This window comes from Schistocerca gregaria, chromosome 5 (genome assembly GCF_023897955.1).
Source record: "Schistocerca gregaria isolate iqSchGreg1 chromosome 5, iqSchGreg1.2, whole genome shotgun sequence".
Classification (NCBI taxonomy): domain Eukaryota; kingdom Metazoa; phylum Arthropoda; class Insecta; order Orthoptera; family Acrididae; genus Schistocerca; species Schistocerca gregaria.
The window spans coordinates 89,230,119-89,255,311 of record NC_064924.1 but is presented as its reverse complement, the minus strand read 5'-3'; the positions used below and the strand labels follow the sequence as shown (position 1 = coordinate 89,255,311).

Sequence of the window (25,193 nt, the reverse complement as noted above, 5' to 3'; positions counted from 1 at the left end):
GGAGTCTCTGCCCATGCATCCTCTTAACACGCCCATACCATCTTAATCTCTTTCTTTCAATTTCTTCTCTCATACTTTCTTGTTTAAAGTCCTTTCTAATCTCTACATTCCTTACTCTGTCCATTCTTGTTTTTCCCTTAACTGCTCTGAGAAATTTCATTTGCCCTGCTTGCAGTCTGCTCCAGTCCCTTTCTGTCATTGTCCATGTTTCTCCATCATAGGTGACAATAGGGATGTAATAATTCTTATAAATAAGGAGTTTTGCTCTTTCTGAAACTTCATTATTCCAAATCAGGTGTTTTATTGTTTGGTAGAAATTGCCTCCCTTCTGTAACCTCCTATTAATTTTGTTAGTTATTCTTCCATCCCTAGATATTTCACTCCCTAAATAAGTGAAACTTTCTACCACTTTGAGGGGTTCTTCATTCAAGGTAATATTTCTGTTGATCCCTTTCTCTCTTCCAAATACCATTACTTCACTCTTATCTTTATTATTTTTAATCCATACCTTTTCATTATTTCCTTCCACACAGCAAACTGTAACTGTACATCTCTACCTCTTTATCACCTCATATTACCATATCATCTGCAAAGATCATCTTTTTGTCTTTTTCTTTTACTATATCTTTAACTGCCCTATTAATCAACTACATTAGCTTACAAAATTGCTACTTAACACTGATTTGTGCATTTTATAAAAACACTGTTAAAAATTTGATTCAGTTTTTGGCAAATACTAACTTCCAAGATACTGTAGGATTCAGAATTTAACTAAAGATACAAACAACTTATGTAAAGATAATTATGTGAATTTCTCATTCCTCAAGCTGTATCAATGTTGTCTTAATGTTTCCAAAATTATCTATCAAAACTGCTAAAAATTAAGATACACAACTAAGATACAAAACTGTACTGTACCTAGATCCATGGAAATCCAGTCCTTTGAGTCTTTACCTTCTATCTCTGGTATTCTATCATGTGGGTGTCGTTTCTTTTTGAAAACTCTTCTTATAAATTCTGCCGTTGCATACATATGCCTTGGTGATTTTCCAGTGACTATTACCATGTAATTCACATACTTAATTTCAGGGGGTACTGACACAACAAAAATATCTAACATATTCTCTCTCCTGAGGATACTCACAAGTTCCTCTACTTCAAAAACACCAGTCACTCCTCCTGCAAATGAGACAGTGATACTACAAGAATTTTCAATATTGGTTATAGAATTTATATCATTTTCTACTGTTGAAAAGTAATGAAAGAAGTGTTTGGAACAGGTAAAAATATGTATAGTGATGTCAAGCAATACACACAACAGTAAAACGAGCATAAAATAATTAAAACATTGACCTTAAAATAAGTTTTAAATAGGTATTTAGTGCACCAATTAACTTATTTTATATAATAAAATGTGCTAAAATCAAGGGCATGTTTTAGTGACAAAGTGCAAAATGAAAATGGAGAAATGAAATATTAATTTAGTGTTTCATTATAAGATTTGAAAACTTTCACATGAAATTCATGCCATTATAGTAAAGAAAGTTAAGACAGACTGTAATTTCACACAATCAGTTTAAGAGCTCATGCATCCAAGCTGCTGATAAGAATAACATACAGAAGAATGGAAAATTAAATTGAGGACATGCTGTACGACAATGAGTGTGGCTTCAGGAGAGGTAAAGGCACCAGAGAGGCAGGCTGATGTTGTAGTTGATAATGGAAGCAAAACTAGAAAAAGCACTCAACAATGTAAAATGGTGTACAATGTTTGAAATTCTGGGAAAAATAGGCGTAAGCTGTAGGGAATAAGGCTGGAAAGACCAAGGACAAAACGTTCGGATTAAAAAGGGTGTAAGACAGGGATGCAAGCTTTCATCCCTACTGATCAATATATACACAGAAGAAGCAGTGAAGGCAATGAAAGAATGGTTCAAGAGTGGAAACTCCATATAGTGAAGAAAACATGCAGGAACTTCATGCAGGGGAGCAACACCTGATGATTTGAATCTGAGTTTGCAGTTCGTACAAAATTTAAGTACTGTACAATGAGAGAGAACAAAACAACAAACAACTCAAAGAAATGAAAGAGTTATTTCAAACAAAATAGGTATGAGAGGTATGTATTCAGTTGTTTGTCTGCTCAAAACAAGCAGGAGAACAATATTAAGGTTTAAAGTCTTGATGATGTCATTAGAGATGGAGTACATTCATAAATGTGGTAAGGTTGGGGAATGAAGTTGGCTGAGTCCTTTTCAAGCTAAAAGAAAACAAGGAAGACCTATATCTGGCTGGATGGACTAGTATTTGAACTGTTGCCACTCCAAATATGAATCCCCTGTCTTACCAATGTGCCACTTGCTTGGTAAGATACAGATGATGGTAAACACAAAAATTAAAAGGAAGCTGCTTAAAGCATGACACCATCATGCAAACTTATGACAGATACATGGTGGAAAGGGAAAAGCCTTCCAGGAATCAGCTTTAATTTAAAATGTAAACAAATCCCAAAAATACTTGAAGCATCTTAAAAATGTAAGCTCAGCATAAAAGTGAACTTTGGAGATAAAATGTCAAAAAGTGAACTTATTTTGACAACTACAATCTAAATGTAAAACTCCGACACGTCAGCAGTTCCCAAACTTTTAAATGTGTGGACCGTACACTTGTGGCAACAGTTCAAATTAGTCCAGCCAGCTGGTTATAGGTTTTCCATGGTTTATGTAAATAAGTAATTCCTGTAAATAAGTAACTACTGTACCCACAAGAGAATCAATATCTGTATTAAAACTGGTTAACTTTAGCCTCAAATCATATCTACAGTCAACCTATTTCTGTACTTATTAAAAAAAAAAATTAAAACTGAAAAGGCTCATTCACATAGATAGCTTCTCAAAAAGCCCACCAAGTGTCTCAGTAAATAGTAATTTAACAATATCTTCAGAGAAACTTATCGAAATGGCATAATAACTAACACTCTCAACTCATATGCAAGAGATACACATTCAGTTCCCAGGTCAGCTATTCACATATCGGTTTTCTGCAGTCACCCATGTCACTCTGTGCAAATGCCAGGATGGTTGCTCAAAAGGGCCATGATCGCTTCCCTGCCCTCCGGTAGTAAGAAATTTAAGCAACGCTAATCTCTCATAATCTTAGCTGTGGGCAGGATGTAAAACACCAATTGCCCTTCCTTCTTCTTGTGTCAGAATATTAAATGAGCAAAATCCAAGTGAATCATTCTTGTGAACACTTGTGTCCAAGAAAATACCAACTTGAAAATTATGATCAGATTGGTTCGTTTGGGGGAAGGCCAAACAGCGTGGTCATCAGTCTCATCGGATTAAGGAAGAACGGGGAAGGAAGTCGGCCGTGCCCTTCCCGAGGAACCATCCTGGCATTTGCCTGGAGCGATTTAGAGAAATCACGGAAAACCTAAATCAGGATGGCCGGACGCGGGATTGAGCCGTCGTCCTCCTGAATGTGAGTCCAGTGTGCTAACCACTGCGCCACCTCACTCGGTCTATGATCAGATTGGGGCACATTATGTGTTTACTCCCCCCCATGAACCATGGACCTCGCCGTTGGTGGGGAGGCTTGCGTGCCTCAGTGATACAGATGGCCGTACCGTAGGTGCAACCACAACGGAGGGGTATCTGTTGAGAGGCCAGACAAACATGTGGTTCCTGAAGAGGGGCAGCAGCCTTTTCAGTAGTTGCAGGGGCAACAGTCTGGATGATTGACTGATCTGGCCTTGCAACATTAACCAAAACGGCCTTGCTGTGCTGGTACTGCGAACGGCTGAAAGCAAGGGGAAACTACAGCCGTAATTTTTCCCGAGGACATGCAGCTTTACTGTATGATTAAATGATGATAGCGTCCTCTTGGGTAAAATATTCCGGAGGTAAAATAGTCCCCCATTCGAATCTCCGGGCGGGGACTACTCAAGAGGATGTCGTTATCAGGAGAAAGAAAACTGGTGTTCTACGGATCGGAGCGTGGAATGTCAGATCCCTTAATCGGGCAGGTAGGTTAGAAAATTTAAAAAGGGAAATGGATAGGTTAAAGTTAGATATAGTGGGAATTAGTGAAGTTCGGTGGCAGGAGGAACAAGACTTCTGGTCAGGTGACTACAGGGTTATAAACACAAAATCAAATAGGGGTAATGCAGGAGTAGGTTTAATAATGAATAGGAAAATAGGAATGCGGGTAAACTACTACAAACAGCATAGTGAACGCATTATTGTGGCCAAGATAGATACGAAGCCCACACCTACTACAGTGGTACAAGTTTATATGCCAACTAGCTCTGCAGATGACGAAGTAATTGAAGAAATGTACGATGAAATAAAAGAAATTATTCAGATAGTGAAGGGAGACGAAAATTTAATAGTAATGGGTGACTGGAATTCGACTGTAGGAAAAGGGAGAGAAGGAAACATAGTAGGTGAATATGGGTTGGGGCTAAGAAATGAAAGAGGAAGTCGCGTAGTAGAATTTTGCACAGAGCACAACCTAATCATAGCTAACACTTGGTTTAAGAATCATGAAAGAAGGTTGTATACATGGAAGAACCCTGGAAATACTAAAAGGTATCAGATAGATTATATAATGGTAAGACAGAGATTTAGGAACCAGGTTTTAAATTGTAAGACATTTCCAGGGGCAGATGTGGACTCTGACCACAATCTATTGGTTATGACGTGTAGATTAAAACTGAAGAAACTGCAAAAATGTGGGAAATTAAGGAGATGGAACCTGGATAAACTGAAAGTACCAGAGGTTGTACAGACTTTCATGGAGAGCATAAGGGAACAATTGACAGGAATAGGGGAAAGAAATACAGTAGAAGAAGAATGGGTAGCTTTGAGGGATGAAGTAGTGAAGGCAGCAGAGGATAAAGTAGGTAAAAAGACGAGGGCTGCTAGAAATCCTTGGGTAACAGAAGAAATATTGAATTTAATTGATGAAAGGAGAAAATATAAAAATGCAGTAAATGAAGCAGGCAAAAAGGAATACAGACGTCTCAAAAATGAGATTGACAGGAAGTGCAGGGATGACTAGAGGACAAATGTAAGGATGTAGAAGCTTATCTCATTAGGGGTAAGATAGATACTGCCTACAGGAAAATTAAAGAGACCTTTGGAGAGAAGAGAACCATGTGTATGAATATCAAGAACTCAGACGGCAACCCAGTTCTAAGCAAAGAAGGGAAAGCAGAAAGGTGGAAGGAGTATGTAGAAGGTTTATACAAGGGTGATGTACTTGAGGACAATATTATGGAAATGGAAGAGGATGTAGATGAAGACGAAATGGGAGATACGATACTGCGTTAAGAGTTTGATAGAGCACTGAAAGACCTGAGTCGAAACAAGGCCCCCGGAGTAGACAACATTCCATTAGAACTACTGACAGCCTTGGGAGAGCCAGTCATGACAAAACTCTACCAGCTGGTGAGCAAGATGTATGAGTCAGGCAAAATACCCTCAGACTTCAAGAAGAATATAATAATTCCAATCCCAAAGAAAGCAGGTGCTGACAGATGTGAAAATTACCGAACTATCAGTTTAATAAGTCACAGCTGCAAAATACTAACACGAATTCTTTACAGATGAATGGAAAAACTGGTAGATGCGGACCTCGGGGAGGATCAGTTTGGATTCCGTAGAAATGTTGGAACACGTGAGGCAATACTGACCTTACGACTTATCTTAGAAGAAAGATTAAGAAAAGGCAAACCTACGTTTCTAGCATTTGTAGACTTAGAGAAAGCTTTTGACAATGTTGACTGGAATACTCTTTTTCAAATTCTAAAGGTGGCAGGGGTAAAATACAGGGAGCGAAAGGCTATTCACAATTTGTACAGAAACCAGATGACAGTCATAAGAGTCGAGGAGCATGAAAGGGAAGCAGTGGTTGGGAAAGGAGTGAGACAGGGTTGTATTCTCTCCCCGATGTTATTCAATCTGTATATTGAGCAAACAGTAAAGGAAACAAAAGAAAAATTTGGAGTAGGTATTAAAATTCATGGAGACGAAGTAAAAACTTTGAGGTTCGCCGATGACATTGTAATTCCGTCAGAGACGCCAAAGGACTTGGAAGAGCAGTTGAACGGAATGGACAGTGTCTTGAAAGGAGGATATAAGATGAGCATCAACAAAAGCAAAACGAGGATAATGGAATGTAGTCAAATTAAATCGGGTGATGCTGAGGGAATTAGATTAGGAAATGAGACACTTAAAGTAGTAAAGGAGTTTTGCTATTTAGGAAGTAAAATAACTGATGATGGTCGAAGTAGAGAGGATATAAAATGTAGACTGGCAATGGCAAGGAAAGCGTTTCTGAAGAAGAGAAATTTGTTAACATCGAATATAGATTTATGTATCAGGAAGTCGTTTATGAAAGTATTTGTTTGGAGTGTAGCCATGTATGGAAGTGAAACATGGACGATTACTAGTTTGGACAAGAAGAGAATAGAAGCTTTCGAAATGTGGTGCTACAGAAGAATACTGAAGATAAGGTGGATAGATCACGTAACTAATGAGGAGGTATTGAATAGGATTGGGGAGAAGAGAAGTTTGTGGCACAACTTGACTAGAAGAAGGGATCGGTTGGTAGGACATGTTTTGAGGCATCAAGGGATCACAAATTTAGCATTGGAGGGTAGCGTGGAGGGTAAAAATCGTAGAGGGAGACCGAGAGATGAGTACACTAAGCAGATTCAGAAGAATGTAGGTTGCAGTAGGTACTGGGAGATGAAGCAGCTTGCACAGGATAGAGTAGCATGGAGAGCTGCATCAAACCAGTCGGAGGACTGAAGACAACAACAACAACAACAACAACAACATGTGTTTACTCCATGAGCAGCCAGCCAAAGCTGTGTATTGTACATGTGAGGAATGACTGCTTAAATGCTTCTGTACCTGATGTAATTAGTCTAATTTTATCCCCATGGGTCACACAGGGATGATATCTAGTGGGGCAAAAAATATCTCTAGATTCTTCACTTAAGACTGATCCGGAAATTTTGTGAGTAAGCTTTGGCGGGATAATTGGTTCCTTTCTTCAAGTGTCTGACAGTTTAGATTTTTCAGCATGTTCTTGACACACTCATGTGGATCAACCAAACATTTCACCATTTGTACTGCCCTTCTTTGAACACATTCAGTATCCCCTGTTAGATCTCTCTGGTTTAGATCCCATACAACTGAGCAATATTTTAGGATGTGTTGCACAGTGTTTTGTGAGCAAACTCATTGCAGTTCCCCCATATCCTACCAATCAACAGAAGACTACCACCTACTTTGTCTATGATTTAGCCTATATAATCATTCCACTTCATATCAGCACAAATTGTAATACCCAGGTATTTGCATAAGTTGACATTCCAACTGAGACTTATTGATACTGCAGTCATGAACACTATTCTTTCATGTTTTGCGAAGTTCATAATTTCACGTTTCTGAACATCTAAAATAAGTTGACATTCTGTCTGAATATTAGTGCAGCTTTTTCCAGATAACACTTCATTATATATAAATGCACTATCTGCAAAAAGTCTGTCAGGTCATTAATATACAGTGGGAACAGTAAGGGTCGCAAAATGCTTCCTTAGCGCATGCCTGAAGTTGCTTCCATGTCTGTCAATGACTCTCCATCCATAACATGTTGCATCCTACCTACCAAGAAATCTTCAATCCAGTCATTTGACACTTCATACAAACATTCTTTTGATAATAAGAGTAGGTGTGGTGCAGAGTCGAATGCTTTTTGAAAGGCATGAAATACTGCATCTAGCAACCTGGTTGCCTTGATCCGTGGCTTCTAGGAGGTTGAAAAGCACAAGTTTGTTTCTCAAGACCGGTGTTATCAGAGTACTTGGCAGTTGGCATGGAGATATTCTGTTCAAGGTGCATCATTATGTTTGAGCTCAAAACCTGTTCTAAAATCCTACAACAGAGAGATGGCATGGATACTGAATGGTAGTTTGTGGATCACTTACACTACCCTTCTCATACCAGTGTCATGCACGTTGCTAAAATTGGGAGATGGGGATATACTAGACATGACCTATACTGGAATAGGAAAGGACAACAACAGTTGGCTGAGCTTCTTGCAGACTATGTCCAGAGGAGGGGTGGGGGGGGGGGGGGGGGGGCACCATCACACACAGCAAGATCCCTGTAGTTACTCGTGTTAGACATGCACCTTTATAAAGTTAGAATCGGGATACACGCACCCTGCTTTAAAAGAAAAGAAAGTAATAGAAGAGTCTCACAAAATGCTTACGAATGCACAGCAAAGTAAGGTTAGCTTATTTCATCAAAATATTACAGGTCTGAGTAATAAGGGAGGAGAGCTTCTTGCCTATTTGGAAAACTTAGAAAGCTCCTGTTCCTGTCTGAGCACCACATAACCACAGAGTTAGATAAGTTACATATAAAAGAATACACTATAGCAGCTTACTCATGTGGAACTAATATGGGAAAAGAAGGAGTTGTGAAGTACATTAAGACAGAAGACAAGTAGATTTTGTAGTGATCAGCACAAAGAAGTATGCTTGTAAATTAATATTGAAAAATAGTTCACTTTTAATTTTAACTGTATACAGACCACAGCAGGGAAATTTTGAACTGTTTATGAGGACATCTTCAACTTTTGTAGTCCTGTCTTCCTCAGTTGCGTGTAATATTACGGTATATTGATAATTTTTACTTATGGACCGCCTGACAGCAACTGAATAAAACACAATTTTAGTGCCATAAGCGTTTCGCCTTTATTTTCTGCAAAGCATCATCAGTGGCAGGTTGCGTGGACAATTTCTTACATATTACACTCCTGTTGCATTTTTGGTGTTGTTGTTCTCCTCATTGCCAATTTGCGGTTTTTTCCCCGCACTCCATAGCACTATGAACTGAACGCTTGTTTATGAGGAACCTGGATTCCTTACTGTGCTATCTGTCAGACAGTAGCAAGTAGTTAATATTCTATGGTGACTTTGATGTACACCTTCTATGGGATTCTGATAGGAGAAATGATCTGGAAACCTTATTTGAATTCTACAATTTGATCACAATAATTATTTTCCAACACAGGTGGATAAAGACAGTAGGATTCTAATTGATAATGTGTTCTTTGGTGAAGCTCGAGGCAAGAAAATAACTGTTTATCCAATAACAAATGCTCTCTCTGTTCATGATGCACAGTTAGGATAAATAAAATCGTGCCCTACAGTTTGGATACTCCTCAGTGGAAATCAGTAAGAATAATTAATGGCTCCAGGACAATTGATTTTAAGAATAATTTACAGGAGATGACTTGAGATGAAATTTATAATGAATTAAATGTTAACATAAATGTAATCTATTAAATAATAAGTTCATATTATTATTTGAAAATAACTTTCCTTCATAATCATATCAGGAAGGTCACTAAACAGCCATGTAAAAACCATGGACTATTAGACGGATTAAAGTATCCTGTGAAAGGAAAAGGAAATGTATCTTTCGGCGGGAACAAATAGGGATCCTGCAGTAGTTACACACTACAAAAATTGCTCAAAATTAGTAAGAAAAGTAATTAGAAATCAACAAGTATGCACATAATGTCAGAAATCAGTAATTTCAACAACAGACTTAAGATTATACGGAATGTAGTGAAACGAGAGACAGGACAACCAGCCACAGAAGAAGATAACATCACTATTCAACTGAATGGAAGCGCTGTAAATGATGAGTCATAGGTAGCAAATATATTTAATAATCACTTCTTAAATACTGTAGAAAGCATAGGGACAAACATTTCAAGAGAAAAATCACAGCAGTATGTTGAAAAAGTGACTACCATAAAATTCAGTCATGTGAATGTATCACGAACATCGTCTGAAATTAAGAAAATTATACATTCTCCCACAAAAATCTCATTTGGTTTTGATAGTGTTTCCAACACAGTACTAAAGATTTGTTCCTGCAAAATAAGCTTAGTCTCATCTGAAATATGTAATGCCTCACTAACTCAAGGCATTTTTCTAGAGAGACAGAAATATGCCATTTTTAAACCCCTCTTAAAGAAAGTTGATAAGTGACATATCAATAACTACCAAGCTGTTTCACTGCTGACATTATTTTCTAAAATTTTTGAGGTGGTGGAATATTTCAGAATATCTCACCTTAGTAACAATAAGATCCATAGCAAATCACAGTCTGGGTTTCAGAAGTGTTGCTCTACTGAGAATGTCTTTTACATGTTCACTCACCAGATTTTACAGACATCAAGTAATAAAATAGCACCAGTTGGTGTTTTCTGCAACCTACCTAAGACATTTGACTCTGTCAATAACAGTATTCTCCTAAGTAAATTGAAGTTTTATGGGACTGATGGAATGGTCAACCAATGGATAATGTCATATCGAACCAAAAGAATGCAGAAAGGTGTACTTAGAAATTCAATCAATACAACTCAGGGGCATAATTCTGACTGGGATGAAGTCACATATGGGATTCCTCAACGCTCAATCTCAGGTCCACTATTGTTCCTGATATATGAAAATGATCCTCTGTCTAATATACAACAAGCAGAATTAGTTCTTTTTGAAGATGAGACTAGTATTGTAATCACTCCAAGCATACATGCAAAAATAGAAGAAATGGCAAACAAAGTTCTTAAAAGTATCGTTGACTGGTTTTCTGTGAATAGTCTCACCCTCAATTCTAAAAAGACACAACATATCCAGTTCTGCACATCTAGGGGTACTATACCAATGGTAAGTGTAATACACAGTGAGGAAATAATAAATAGGGTGGAAGCTTCAGAATTCTTAGGTATCCATATTGATGAGATCTGAAATCAGAAAAAGCAAATTTTGTAACTCCTAAAATAATTTAGTTCAGCCTTGTTTGCACTTAGAATCATTGCAATCTTGGGGAGAGACAAATCGGTAAGGTGACATATTTTGCATATTTTCATTCATTAATGTCATATGGAGTAATGTTCTCGTTTAACTGATCTTTAAGAAAGAAAGTCTTCATTGTGCAAAAAAATGCTGTAAGAATAATATGTGGTGATCACCCACAATCCTATGGTAGACATCTGTTTGAAGAGTTGGGCATTCTGACTACTGCTTCACAGTATATCTATTCCCTCATGAAGTTTGTTGTAAATAATCCACTACAGTTCAAAAGGAACAAAGATGTACATACTTACAATACTGGAAGGAAAAATGACATTCATTACTCCACATAATGTTGTACTTAGCACAAAATTGATGCACAATGCTGCAACAAAAATTTTTAATCACTTACCCAGTGATATAAAATGTCTGACAGACAGCAAAGTACAATTTCAAAACAAACAGAGAAAGTTCCTCATTGAGAACTTCTTCTATTCTACAAAAGATTAGATTAGATTAGATTAGATTAATACTTGTTCCATAGATCATGAATATGACACTTCGTAATGATGTGGAACGTGTCAGGTTAATGAAAGATGTCTGTACAAGATATTACATTACACAAAATATTGCATGACACAAATGCTTAAGTTAGTTTTTTCCCTCCCTTAATTTATATCTAAAAATTCAGCCAATGAGTAGGAGGAGTTGTCATCTAGAAATTCTTTTAATTTATTTTTAAATGTTGGTTGACTATCTGTCAGGCTTTTGATGCTGTTTGGTAGGTGACCAAAGACTTTTGTGGCAGCATAATTTACCCCCTTCTGTGCCCAAGTCAGATTTAACCCTGCATAGTGAAGATCATTCTTTCTCCTGGTGTTATAGCTATGCACACTGCTATTACTTTTGAACTGGGCTGGATTATTAACAACAAATTTCATAAGTGAATATATATATATATATATATATATATATATATATATATATATATACTGTGAGGTTACTGTGAGGATCCCTATATCCTTAAATACACTCCTGGAAATTGAAATAAGAACACCGTGAATTCATTGTCCCAGGAAGGGGAAAATTTATTGACACATTCCTGGGGTCAGATACATCACATGATCACACTGACAGAACCACAGGCACATAGACACAGGCAACAGAGCATGCACAATGTCGGCACTAGTACAGTGTATATCCACCTTTCGCAGCAATGCAGGCTGCTATTCTCCCATGGAGACAATCGTAGAGATGCTGGATGTAGTCCTGTGGAACGGCTTGCCATGCCATTTCCACCTGGCGCCTCAGTTGGACCAACGTTCGTGCTGGATGTGCAGACCGCGTGAGACGACGCTTCATCCAGTCCCAAACATGCTCAATGGGGGACAGATCCAGAGATCTTGCTGGCCAGGGTAGTTGACTTACACCATCTAGAGCACGTTGGGTGGCACGGGATACATGAGGACGTGCATTGTCCTGTTGGAACAGCAGGTTCCCTTGCCGGTCTAGGAATGGTAGAACGATGGGTTCGATGACGGTTTGGATGTACCGTGCACTATTCAGTGTCCCCTCGACGATCACCAGAGGTGTACGGCCAGTGTAGGAGATCGCTCCCCACACCATGATGCCGGGTGTTGGCCCAGTGTGCCTCGGTCGTATGCAGTCCTGATTGTGGCGCTCACCTGCACAGCGCCAAACACGCATACGACCATCATTGGCACCAAGGCAGAAGCGACTCTCATCGCTGAAGATGACACATCTCCATTCGTCCCTCCATTCACGCCTGTCGCGACACCACTGGAGGCGGGCTGCACGATGTTGGGGCGTGAGCGGAAGACAGCCTAACGGTGTGCGGGACCGTAGCCCAGCTTCATGGAGACGGTTGCGAATGGTCCTCGCCGATACCCCAGGAGCAACAGTGTCCCTAATTTGCTGGGAAGTGTCGGTGCGGTCCCCTACGGCACTGCGTAGGTTCCTACAGTCTTGGCGTGCATCCGTGCGTCGCTGCGGTCCGGTCCCAGGTCGACGGGCACGTGCACCTTCCGCCGACCACTGGCGACAACATCGATGTACTGTGGAGACCTCACGCCCCACGTGTTGAGCAATTCGGCGGTACGTCCACCCGGCCTCCCGCATGCCCACTATACGCCCTCGCTCAAAGTCCGTCAACTGCACATACAGTTCACGTCCACACTGTCGCAGCATGCTACCAGTGTTAAAGACTGCGATGGAGCTCCGTATGCCACGGTAAACTGGCTGACACTGACGGCGGCGGTGCACAAATGCTGCGTAGCTAGCGCCATTCGACGGCCAACACCGCGGTTCCTGGTGTGTCCGCTGTGTCGTGCGTGTGATCATTGCTTGTACAGCCCTCTCGCAGTGTGCGTAGCAAGTATGGTGTGTCTGGCACACCGGTGTCAATGTGTTCTTTTTTCCATTTCCAGGAGTGTAGATGTCTGCAAGATGACCGTGGGTGGGCTCCAGCAATTATTCTGATTATACATTTTTGAGCAATGAATACTTTTCTACTCAACGATGAATTACCCCAGAATATGATACCATACGAAAGCAGTGAATGAAAGTAGGCATAGTAAGCTAATTTACTGAGATTCTTATCACCAAAATTTGCAATAACCCTAATAGCATACGTAGCCGAACTCAGACGTTTCAGCAGACCATCAATGTGTTGCTTCCAGTTTAACCTCTCATCAATGGACACACCTAAAAATTTTGAAAATTCTACCTTAGCTACAGACTTCTGTTCAAAGTCTATATTTATTACTGGAGTTGTGAGATTTACTGTACAGAACTGTATATACTGTGTTTTATCAAAATTTAAAGAGAGTCCATTTGCTGAGAACCACTTAATAATTTTGTGAAAAACATCATTTACAATTACATCACTTAGTTCTTGGTTTTTGGATGTTATTACTATACTTGTATCATCAACAAAAAGAACTAACTTTGCATCTTCATCAATATGGAATGGTAAGTCATTAATGTATATCAAGAACAGTAAAGGACCTAAGACCGAACCCTGTGGGACCCTGTGCTTGATAGCCCCCCAGTTTGAGGAATCAGCTGTTGTATTAACATTACATGAACCACTTATTTCAACTTTCTGCATTCTTCCAGTTAAGTATGAATTAAACAATTTGTGCACTGCCCCCCTCAAACCATAATGATTTAGCTTATCTAAAAGAATTCCATGATTTACACAGACAAAGGCCTTTGAGAGATCACAAAAAATACCAATGGGTGATGTCCGGTTATTCAGAGCACTTAATATTTGATCAGTGAAAGCGTATATAGCATTTTCTGTTGAAAAGCCTTTCTGAAAACCAAACTGACATTTTGTTAGTACTTTATTTTTACATATATGGGAGGCTACTCTTGAATACATTACTTTCTCAAAAACTTTTGATAGAGCTGTCAGAAGAGAGATTGGGCGATAGTTGTTGACATCCGACGTATCCTCCTTTTTATGCAATGGTTTTACAATTGCATATTTCAGTCTATCGGGGAAAACACCCTGCTTCAAAGAGGTATTACATACGTGGCTGAGAATCCTACTTATCTGTGAGGAACAAGCTTTAAGCATCTTGCTGGAAATGCCATCAATTCCGTAAGAGCTTTTACTTTTCAGTGAGTTTATTATTTTACTGATTTCAGAGGGAGAGGTTCGTGGAAATACAGTTGTTTCAAACTGCACAGGTATGGCCTCTTCTATTAGAAGCCTTGCCTCTTCTAGTGAAGATCTAGATCCTACTTTCTACACAACATTTAAAAAATGATTATTGAAAATATTTCCAATTTCAGATTGTTTGTTAGTACACTTGTCATTCAGTTTTATGGCACTAAAGTCTTCATGTGCTCTTGGTTGCCCTGTTTCCCTTTCAATAATATTCCACATTGCTTTAATTTTATTATCAGAGTTACTGATCTCAGACACGATACACATGCTTCTGGACTTTTTAATAACTTTTCTTAGTACCGCACAATAGTTTTTATAATATTGAACAATTTCGGGGTCAGTACTCCCTCTTGCGGTTAGATACAGTTCCCTTTTACGGTTGCAAGATATTCTTATTCCTTTAGTTAGCCAAGGTTTTTTATATGTTTTCTTGGAATTATGTTTCACTGTTTTCTTGGGAAAACAATTTTCAAATACCCTTAAAAATGTATCGTGAAATAAGTAAGAATTTTTGTTACTGTAAAGTGTAAAAGGTGGTGGGTAAGAATTACTAATTCACATCTGTATATCTCCTTCTTTATATACTTTTATATTTAAAAAGCTTAGAAATATTCAGAATGTAACCACATGTACAAATTAATTTGCACTGTGAATGTAAAATGTCTTGTTCCACATCATGACGATCTGGTGTGCAAAATGATCCATGGACCATGTAACTAACTTGTAGATGAGTGTGTCCTGTGTTTCCTTCCAACTACTGAGCACAGTCTGTGGTCTATTACAATTACAAGAGGGGCTAACTCACTTACAGAAAGTGATATGGGTTCCATCAGGCCCTTGGGGTTTGTCTAATTTTAACTATTTCAGCTGTTTCTCAATCCCACTGGTGCTAATATCTGTGTCCCTCATCTTTGCATCAGTGCAACAATTAACCAGGAGCTGCACTCCTGTAACTTCATTTGTAAAGAAACATTTGAAAATGGAGCTCAGTATATAGGGTTTTGCTTTGCTACCATTAACTTCAGTTCATGTGTAAGTATCTGAACACTAAGTTTAGTGCCTGTAGCCACTACACATAAATGGAATTTCTTTAGGTTTTGTGACATATTTTTCAACAACATTCTACTATAGCAGTCATTTAATAGTTCATACTCTGCTCCTCTGACAATAAAATGTGTTTAATTCAACATCTCTCTATCTATACTGTATACAAAAAGGCGGCAGCTCTTGTCTCAGCAGCACCACATGAGAGAACATCATTCATTTGTGAATTATTTGCATGAGCTTCAAGAGAGGCAACTTATTTTCATTTCCTGTGTGTTTAGTAGTTTAATTTGTAAATTTCTTGCATGTTTGTGTGCTTAGCAGGTGCAGTCCAGCATTTTAATTACTATGAGTGTACAGTCCTGCCATCTTCAGTATGGGTAGGGACTGGGATTTTTGTGTTCAGATGCAGGCTGAGTTGGTGAGCCTTCACTCACAGCTCCAGGTGGTGCCAGATTCAGTCACACAACTTGAGTCTGTTGCCAACAGGCACCACTGTGGGGAGCTGGAGGTGGAGATCCAGGGAATGTCCAGCATGTTCCATGTATCTCCCCAACTAACTACTACTGTCGTAACCCCAGTTACTGCCTGCGACTGAAGTTTCCTCACCTATGGTCGAGTGCGAACCCGTTCCGAGGTGTGACACGCTTAGAAAGACTTTCTGGCAGGCCGGTTGAATGGCCTCCACAGTGTGTCTGATAGACAGATCTCAGGGGCTAGCTGTGGCTGATAAAGATCCTGAGCCAGATGCAGTCTTATGTCCTGTTTCATAAGAAGTCTCTTGACCTGCAAGATTTGTGCATTCACAGAGGGTGGTATTACTGGTAACTGGGAGCTCCAATGTTAGGCACATAATTTGATGTCTTAGGGATATGGCTGCCAAGGAGGGAAAGAAACCTGCTGTGCACTCTGTGTGCATACCGGGGAAAGTTATCCTAGATGTGGAATGGGTCCTTCCATGTGTCATGAAGAGCACAAGGTGCAGCCAACTGCAGGTATTGGCTCACTTTGGTACTAATGGTGTATATTGCTTTGGGTCAGAAGAGATTCTCTCTGGTCCTGTGTGTGTAACTGAAGATATAAAGACTACCAGTCTCACTTGCAAAAGGCAGAGCTCCCCACCTGTAGCATCGTTGACAGGACCAATAGCAGACTTTTGATATAGAGCCATGTGGAGGAGCTGAATCAAAGGCTCACACAGTCCTGTGGCCACGAAGGCTGCAGATTCCTTGACTTGCGCCTCTGGTTGTTGGGGCATTGGGTTTTGCTGAATAGGTCAAGAGTCCATTACACACAGAGGGCAGCTACATGGGTAGCAGGGATAGGTTTTGGAGTGTACTGGGTGAATTTTTACATGTGAGCATGTCAGGAAGAACAAAAAGGGCTTCAATCTAGGCCACTCACAGGACGAGAGCAGACCTAATAACCATAGGTATTATGGTAGTAGACTGTTGTAGTTGTGTTGGGAAAGAATCAGAGCTTCAAGCCCTAATAGAAATCACTGAAGCTCAAATCTTTATAGATACTGAAAGCTGGTGAAAGCCAGAGATAAGTTCAGACAAAATTTTAAAAAAGGACCTAATGGTGTTTAATAATGATAAATTAAAAACAAATGGTGGTGGTGTGTTTTAGGCTGTTTGAAATAGTTTATCTCTTTACCTACTCTACTAAACATTTAAATCTTTCAACCTGTCATACCTGCTATTAGTATTTTACTAATCATTATTGCTGCAGCTTCTTCATGGTAACTGACACAAGTTTCAACATGTATATCCTCAAATGGATTAAGCCCATTTGTTGCCTTTACATCTAATACGTCTCCACCATGAGTGGATTTTTGAACTATGTGTTCTCTGTAGTTTCCAGACAAAGTATTAATTATTTTTTCACATGATATCTTGTCGCACCTACTACTTACAAAATTGTAACTCTCGCAATCAGTTGTTGGGTAATTAAAGTCTCTGGAGTGCACTTTCAGAGCTTTTGAAGACAGATCTCTCGGCAACACGGCAGATTGACAACAATTTCACAAAGCTTGTTTCTTTATTAAATTCAATGCCGACATTCAACTACAGTTTAAAAAACAACAGTGATATTCACAAACAAAATAAAAAAATGATACTCATCATCCATTCATTAGCCTAAGCATGGTACAGAAAGAAGTGGAGTATGTAGCAATTACACAACAATACAAACCCAAAATATTGGATGTCATGGTGATGAAACTTAAGCAAAATGAAGACAAACAACAAACAAAAAGGTGTATTAGTTTGCTACAGCACAAGTAACTTCAAAATAGACTGTGATCACAAAACAGAACATGCAGGAATGTTTCTTGCTTTTAATGGTCTCTATGAGCTCCATGAGAAATAAGTGTCATTCTTCTTAGAAAGTTGATCACGCTGCAAACAGATTCTTTACCATATCCTATTGGATTCAGATAAGAAGACAGAGCTGGTCACTTCATCATTCTTCATCACATAAGTCTTGAGTTTAACAACTCACCAGTGAGAAGCTCATTAGAGAAAGATCCATCATAGTATGTAACATAAATTCTACACAGCAAAGTTCACTATTTTGGCTGTCTTCTCTTGCTCTTACAATATTAACTGCTGTATTACTCACATAAATGCAACTGTCTGCGGTATACAGAAGATACAAGCATACTGCTGTGTTAATTTAGTGCATCATTACTGTTGCAAAAACATATGTAACTTTCACATCAATGTCTTTGCTTCCTCAACTAACTGTAATTTTTACATTTTTTTGTTTCAGTTCATGGAAAGCAGTGTCTCTGCCTGAAAATTATTTCCGATTCTTAGGTCCTACTACCGTTTAGACCTTTTTGGTGAAAAGCTTACTTGTTTGACAGTCTTTCTGCTGTGACTATATGGGACTTAGCATCTCTGGTGTATGGTGAATAGTAATCTATTTTTTTTTTTTCATAATACTGTTATTATTCCATCCTGGATTTTCGACTGTTAGAATTAAATTCAATGTATCATAATCACAGGATAAATTAAAACAAGTATAGCTTTGCAAAATGTCCAGTGTTATACATAGAAGGACTTCGCAGACGTACGAGTTGTAGAAACCTTTTAAGTAATTAATGTCTCTGAATTCTCATTTACATATCCACTGACTAAGAAAATACTAATTATCTAACACAAAATAATACAAAGTGGCATTGTATGTTGCGAGGTATGAGACACGGTTTAGTTGCGTCAAAAAGTATTAGCCTATTTAGTTGGTCCCGTTTATCTTTCCTTTGTGAGCTGGAAATATATGTTGAGTATGGAGCAATATGATTACTCTATCAACATGTGGTGTTTGTTTTGTTTATGATAGCAAGAGAAGCAGACACAAGAAACCAGGTACCAGCACTCTCAAATAGCACTAGAATGCTCAAATTAATGCTGATTTGATGAACATATTGCCATTAACTATACCTTTAGACAAACATGGTAAGACACAGCACATATATTTAGAACATAACCAAGGATACTGGCATGTATATTGATCATCTGAACAATATTTCACCCTACCCACTGACTCTATGTCAGTTGATTTGAAATGTGACCTTTCAGAGAGGAAATCATAAATCCATGTACACAGCTGAGTTGATACTCCACAGGCATGCAGTTTAATTAGAAGTTGCTTGTGGGGAATGGTATCAAAAGCCTTAAGGAAATCTAGAAATTTGGAATCAATTTCAGATACGCTGTTGATAGCAGTCATTACTTCATGAAAATAAAGAGCTAGTTGTGTTGCACAAGCAAGATGTTTCCTGGATCCATGCTCATCGTTCTCTCTGAGGCAATTCATAATGTTTGAACATAGCATCTGTTCCAAAATTCTACTGCAAACTGACATAAGTGATTTTAGTCTGCAGTTCATCAGATTACGCCTCTTCCCTTTCTTGGGTGTTGTCGTGACCTGTGCAACTTTCCAGTCTTTAGACATTGATCTTTTTTGTTTTCTCAAATGAGCAGCTATATATGGTTGCTAGTAGGGAGATATTGTATCAACATCCTCTGAGAGGAATGTAACTGGTATACAGTGTGGAGTGGAAGTGATCTGAGTTGCTTCGCTACACCAGGGATACCTACCTCTAAGTCACTCATGTTAACAGCAGTTCTTGTTTTGAATTTTGGAATACTTACTTCACCTTCTTTGGGCAAGGAATTTCGAAAAACCTTATTTAGTAACTCTACCTTAGTGGCATTGTCACTGGAGACATTAACATCACTGCTGTGCAGTGAAGGTATTGATTGTGCCTTGCAGTTTGTGTACTTTACATATGACCAGAATTGCTATGGATTTTCTTTCAGGTTTTGGGACAGAATTGTTTTGAGACAACTATTAAAAGCATCTTGCATTGAAATCTATACTAAATTTTGAGCTTCCGTAACAATTCATCAATCTTGGGAGTTTTGTGTTATATTAAATTTGGCATGCTTTTTTTGTTGCATCTGCAACAGTGTCCTGACCTATTTTGTGTAATATGGGGGGATTAGTCCTGTCTCTTAGTAATTTATATATAGTATAAATTATCTGTCATGGTACTCCTCAATTGCTCCGGATTATTTGCTGCTTGCTAAGAGGTCAAGTAAGTTTTGCAACCATTTACAATTTGAGTGGGTTCCTAAACTAATTAAATAATTTTTGGAGGAAGCATTTAATACAATGTCGAATGTTGTTTTATGCCTACTATCAGCTCTGAACATGTAGCTTCCCCAGCATTTTGAGGGTAGATTGATATTGTGGTGTGCGTATTGTAAGACCTTCGGTACACACACCATCAGATTATTTGACTCGTCGCTCTAATGAAGTAGGTGAGTGTCAGCAATATGTCTCGTGGTCTTATCGTGGCATCTTTATCTTCTGCTGTTAGGTCAGACGATAGAAATGCCACTTACATGCTGACAGTAGCAGATTGATGGTGACGAACTTTAAACAGAACTTGGTTAATTTTCATACCCATTTATTAAAATAATAACAAGCATAAACATTACGTAACTTGATTCAGGATGCTATTTACAATTGATAATCTGAAGTTCCTTTGGTCTTCGTACGTTAATCTTATTCTCACATAACTCTGATATATGACAAAGTGTCTATACATTTATCTTCATTGCTATGTACAGGAATATGATAATCTTCTTAGGTGCAGACTGAAACTTGACTATAGACTGGTACAAACTAATGCAGACTGGTACAGACTGGTGCAGACAAATGCACACTCACTAATCGGAGGTCTGTACACTAGTTATAATACCTCGCGCATTCAGGTATCACTGCGCGAGTGTGATCCACGAGGAGAAAAAGTTCTATGTTAGCAGCAATCTCATTGGCTGCGTTACATATTAATATGTGGATCGGCGGAAGCAGAATTTGGTCCATCTCTAAGGCAGCACCATCTCGTAGTGCAGAGACAGACGAGCGCTGCGCCTGCACTCTTGAGCTTAGCGGGGCGCGCTCTAGTGGGAAAGTTTTGTACGCGCTGACTATGCAGAACACAACAGATATCACCATTAACTATAGTTCTATGAGTGGGGTACATTTCTGAGATGATACTCAAGTTTTCTTTGAACATTTCAACAACTATATCATCCGGGTTAGGAACCAACTGTTGCCTGTTGCTCCAACTAGAAGTACTTGATCCTCTTCATTCTAAATCCAACTATCCAACTCAGTGGCTGAAAGTAATTTATTACTTGGTCAAGACTAGCACTCAATTTCACAATAACTGTGATGTAGACGCCTGGTCCCAATGTTTCTTGCTGTAATTAAAGCTACTGTTGTTTTATAGTAATTCAATTATGCAACGAAGCATACACGTATGTCATGAATGAAACAATTTGTCACATAGAAACTCTGTACTGAACTGGGACTCAAACCTGGAGCTCTCTCTCTCTCTCTCTCTCTCTCTCTCTCTCTCTCTCTCTCTCTCTCTCTTGTGGGAACTGACTGAAATATCCAGGTACAACACACAAACTTCACTCAAAATTTCTTATCTGCCAGAACCTCCATCACATTTTCTAAAACTTCACAGAAGCTCTCCTGCATACCTTGCTGGACTATAGTTGTAGTCAGAAAAAATGATAGTCGAGTTTAAGCTTGTTCTATTTACCTACATCACACATTCTCTAATAGCCAATGAGTGTTCAGTAGTGTTCTGAGACCTCTACTGTAAATGTCGTAGCTAATGTGAGCATTAAACGTGATCGTAGAGGGTTGAACGTGAATTTTTACTCCATTTGTTGCAAGTTGTCATCGCTGATGGCAGTGGTAAGTGACACAATCTACATAAGCAAGTGATAGACATAATTTGCAGTATACACACTTTCTTCAAAAGTGCAAAACACGTGTATGTGTGTACCACAACTCGTGCTTGGAACCAGCAACACCGTAATACTCGTCTGTGCCTTTATCTGATCAAAGCATAATCATTCATGAATCCAACTATAGCACAACTGAAAGAAAATATACTGCAGAGAAAAGGCATAGCCACAGCACACAGTTCATCATGAAGTGAAAGATTCATGACGGAATACCATCAATATTATAATGTCATAGCACACGACAAGGCACTGTGTCTGATCAATACAGATTTCCTCTTTTATCATTCAAACTTCCTATCATTTCAACACTGAAAACTAAACAGCTGCTGGAAGCCAGCAGGGTATAACATTGGTTACCCCAAAAGTGGTTTTACCAATAACAGGAGAAAGCTGTGCTTGGAGTGTGTATAGGATGTGTTTTACTACACAAGTAGTCACAGGATATGATGCATAAGGCATGAAAATGGGTTGAGGAGGGGATAAGATTTGCCAACAATGTTGCAAAGTTTCAAAAGATAACAAAAAGCTGATCTGAGTGGCTTGGAGAAATAGTAGCTCTGGTGCACCTAATTTCAGGAAATCATAGTCTCAGTGGAGACTTTGAATGACAAATTCAAGGTGCACTATTTGCTTGTAATAAGTGGCCTGGCAGACATCCACTGTTTTTATAATGAAAATATGTAGTATCATATTAGAAGGGAGAAAGTGTCCTCACATACCCCACTCACGAAGTTGTTGGAAAATGTTCTGCTCTAAGTACCACCACAGTAATAATTGTTTGGGTTTGAAGCTTTAGCATTAATGGAAATTCAGGTATTTCTATAATGCATCCAATTGTTCTTATTAAATGCCCAAACATGTTTCATATCCTTGTTCCATCATCAATGGGTATCTTTAGACAGTTCTGTTTTAGGTAATAATTATTCTAATGAAATAAGGCCTGAAAACAGTGTCTGAAGAGGTTATTACCTTATTTTCTTGAATGCTGGTTTATTTGGGAACATCTTTACTATTTGCCAGTAACTTGCCATCTGCAGCTAAATGATTTTACTGTGAGTTTGGTTGCTCATGTAACAGATCACTTTATCAATAAGTGCAATTTTATTGTAGACAAATATTTCACTGACTCGAACTCGGGACCTTTGCCTTTCGCGGGCAAGTGCTCTACCAACTGAGCTACCGAAGCACGACTCACGTCCGGTACTCACAGCTTTACTTCTGCCAGTATCCGTCTCCTACCTTCCAAACGGATACTGGCAGAAGTAAAGCTGTGAGTACCGGACGTGAGTCATGCTTCGGTAGCTCAGTTGGTAGAGCACTTGCCCGCAAAAGGCAAAGGTCCCGAGTTCGAGTCTCGGTCGGGCACACAGTTTTAATCTGCCAGGAAGTTTCATATCAGCGCACACTCCGCTGCAGAGTGAAAATCTCATTCTGGAAACATCCCCCAGGCTGTGGCTAAGCCATGTCTCCGCAATATCCTTTCTTTCAGGAGTGCTAGTTCTGCAAGTTTCGCAGAAGAGCTTCTGTAAAGTTTGGAAGGTAGGAGACGGATACTGGCAGAAGTAAAGCTGTGAGTACCGGACGTGAGTCGTGCTTCGGTAGCTCAGTTGGTAGAGCACTTGCCCGCGAAAGGCAAAGGTCCCGAGTTCGAGTCTCGGTCGGGCACACAGTTTTAATCTGCCAGGAAGTTTCATATCAGCGCACACTCCGCTGCAGAGTGAAAATCTCATTCTGGTAAATATTTCACTGTAAGTAGCAGCATAACTTACATCAAAATATAATTATGAAATATTTTTGTACAACCAGCTTAAGTTTACAGATGAATTAATGTGTTACATCACCAGCCAAATCACAATAACATCATTCAGTTGCAGATGGCAAGCTATCCATATCCAATAAAGTAAAGAGGGTCCCTCAAACACAACATCCTAGAACAGAAGGTAATAATTTTGTCAGGCAAACCGTTTTTAGGTCTACTTTCTTACAAATAATTATTACGTAAAACAAGTGTGCATTTTCCAAACTGTATAAATACTGTCCGAGAATGGCACAAAGGTGTTGAAGTGTGTTTGGACATTTAAAAAAAACAGTTGTTTGCACAATAGGTGGTCCTAAATTCCATAATAGTATCAAAAGTCTTTCTTAAGATTGAGGATGACTCCTACAATGTGTTATTTGTGGAGGATGACTCCTGATATTGGCAGGGTGGTGTTATCAAATGTCGAGTAGTGTCCCCTAAACCCACATTGGGAGCAGCTAAATAGCTCCCTGGACTCTAGAAGCCACAGTAGAACACAACTGGCAAGTCAGTTCGGGCTTTATCATGTGAGATGTCAAGGAAATGTTACAACAGCTGCCAAGGAGGGTACTGTCCTCCTCCAGTTGTAGGAGGTGTAATAGAACTACCTCTCTCCACATGTCGAATAGTGGCCATCAGTCCAAACTGCATTAAATAAAACAAAGGAAGCTATTTTTTGTTGTAGTCTGAGATTCTGCAGCATAATCTAGTGAATCTTGTTTAGTCCAAATGAAATAGTGTGCTGACAGAGCTGGTTCCATGTCACACATTGTGACAAATCAGTTGTACAACTCTGTACATTCAAGGTAAAATTCAGGCTGTTTCTTATCACAGTTTCACGACACTAGCAAAACATGTAGGACTCTAGTTGAGCTGTTAAATTTGTAGAAATGTTTCACTATATCTTGGGCTACAACCTCTGTTGCAGAGGCAAGGGAGCTATTTGTCACTACATTAATGAGTGGATATAATTGTTCTTTTCCAGAAAGCTTTGTATACTCCCATACTTTGGTTGATGATACACAACAGTTTATTCAGAAAAACAGCTTATGCAGTGCCCATTCTTTCTCTTCCCAATGTTGATAGGTATAGTGATTTGTTACCTTTCCGACAAAACTCACAATAACCTATGTACTCCGACACCTATTAGTCGGCATTACCGGTAATATGGAGCGACCCTTTGAGTTTACGATCCCTTGAACTCTGCTGGAGATACCTTCAATAAGGTGTCTAAATGTCTACGGAAGAATGGAAGCCCATTCTTCCTCAAAAGTCAAAACCAGAGAAGATAGTGTTGATTAATGCTGTGTTCTGGAGCGAATTCGACATTCTAACTAGCCCCAGAGGTGTTTCCTAGGGTGCAGGTCAGAACTCTGGGCAAGCCAGTCCACTTCAGCAATGTTATTGTGCACAAGCCATTGC

General features: G+C 39.1%; 1 protein-coding gene and 1 non-coding gene across 2 annotated transcripts in view; one reads left to right on the top strand and one right to left on the bottom strand.

Moving 5' to 3' along the window:
• LOC126272372 (uncharacterized) overlaps positions 1–25,193 on the bottom strand; it is a 37,006-nt gene that overhangs the window by 2,241 nt on the left and 9,572 nt on the right. Inside the window, exon 2 of the mRNA XM_049975181.1 lies at positions 919–1,179. Coding sequence (XP_049831138.1) covers positions 919–1,179 — 261 coding nt within the window. The remainder of the gene's footprint in view (positions 1–918; positions 1,180–25,193) is intronic.
• Trnal-caa (transfer RNA leucine (anticodon CAA)) lies at positions 23,265–23,339 on the top strand. Its single transcript has one exon. It is a non-coding gene; the product is annotated as a tRNA-Leu (tRNA).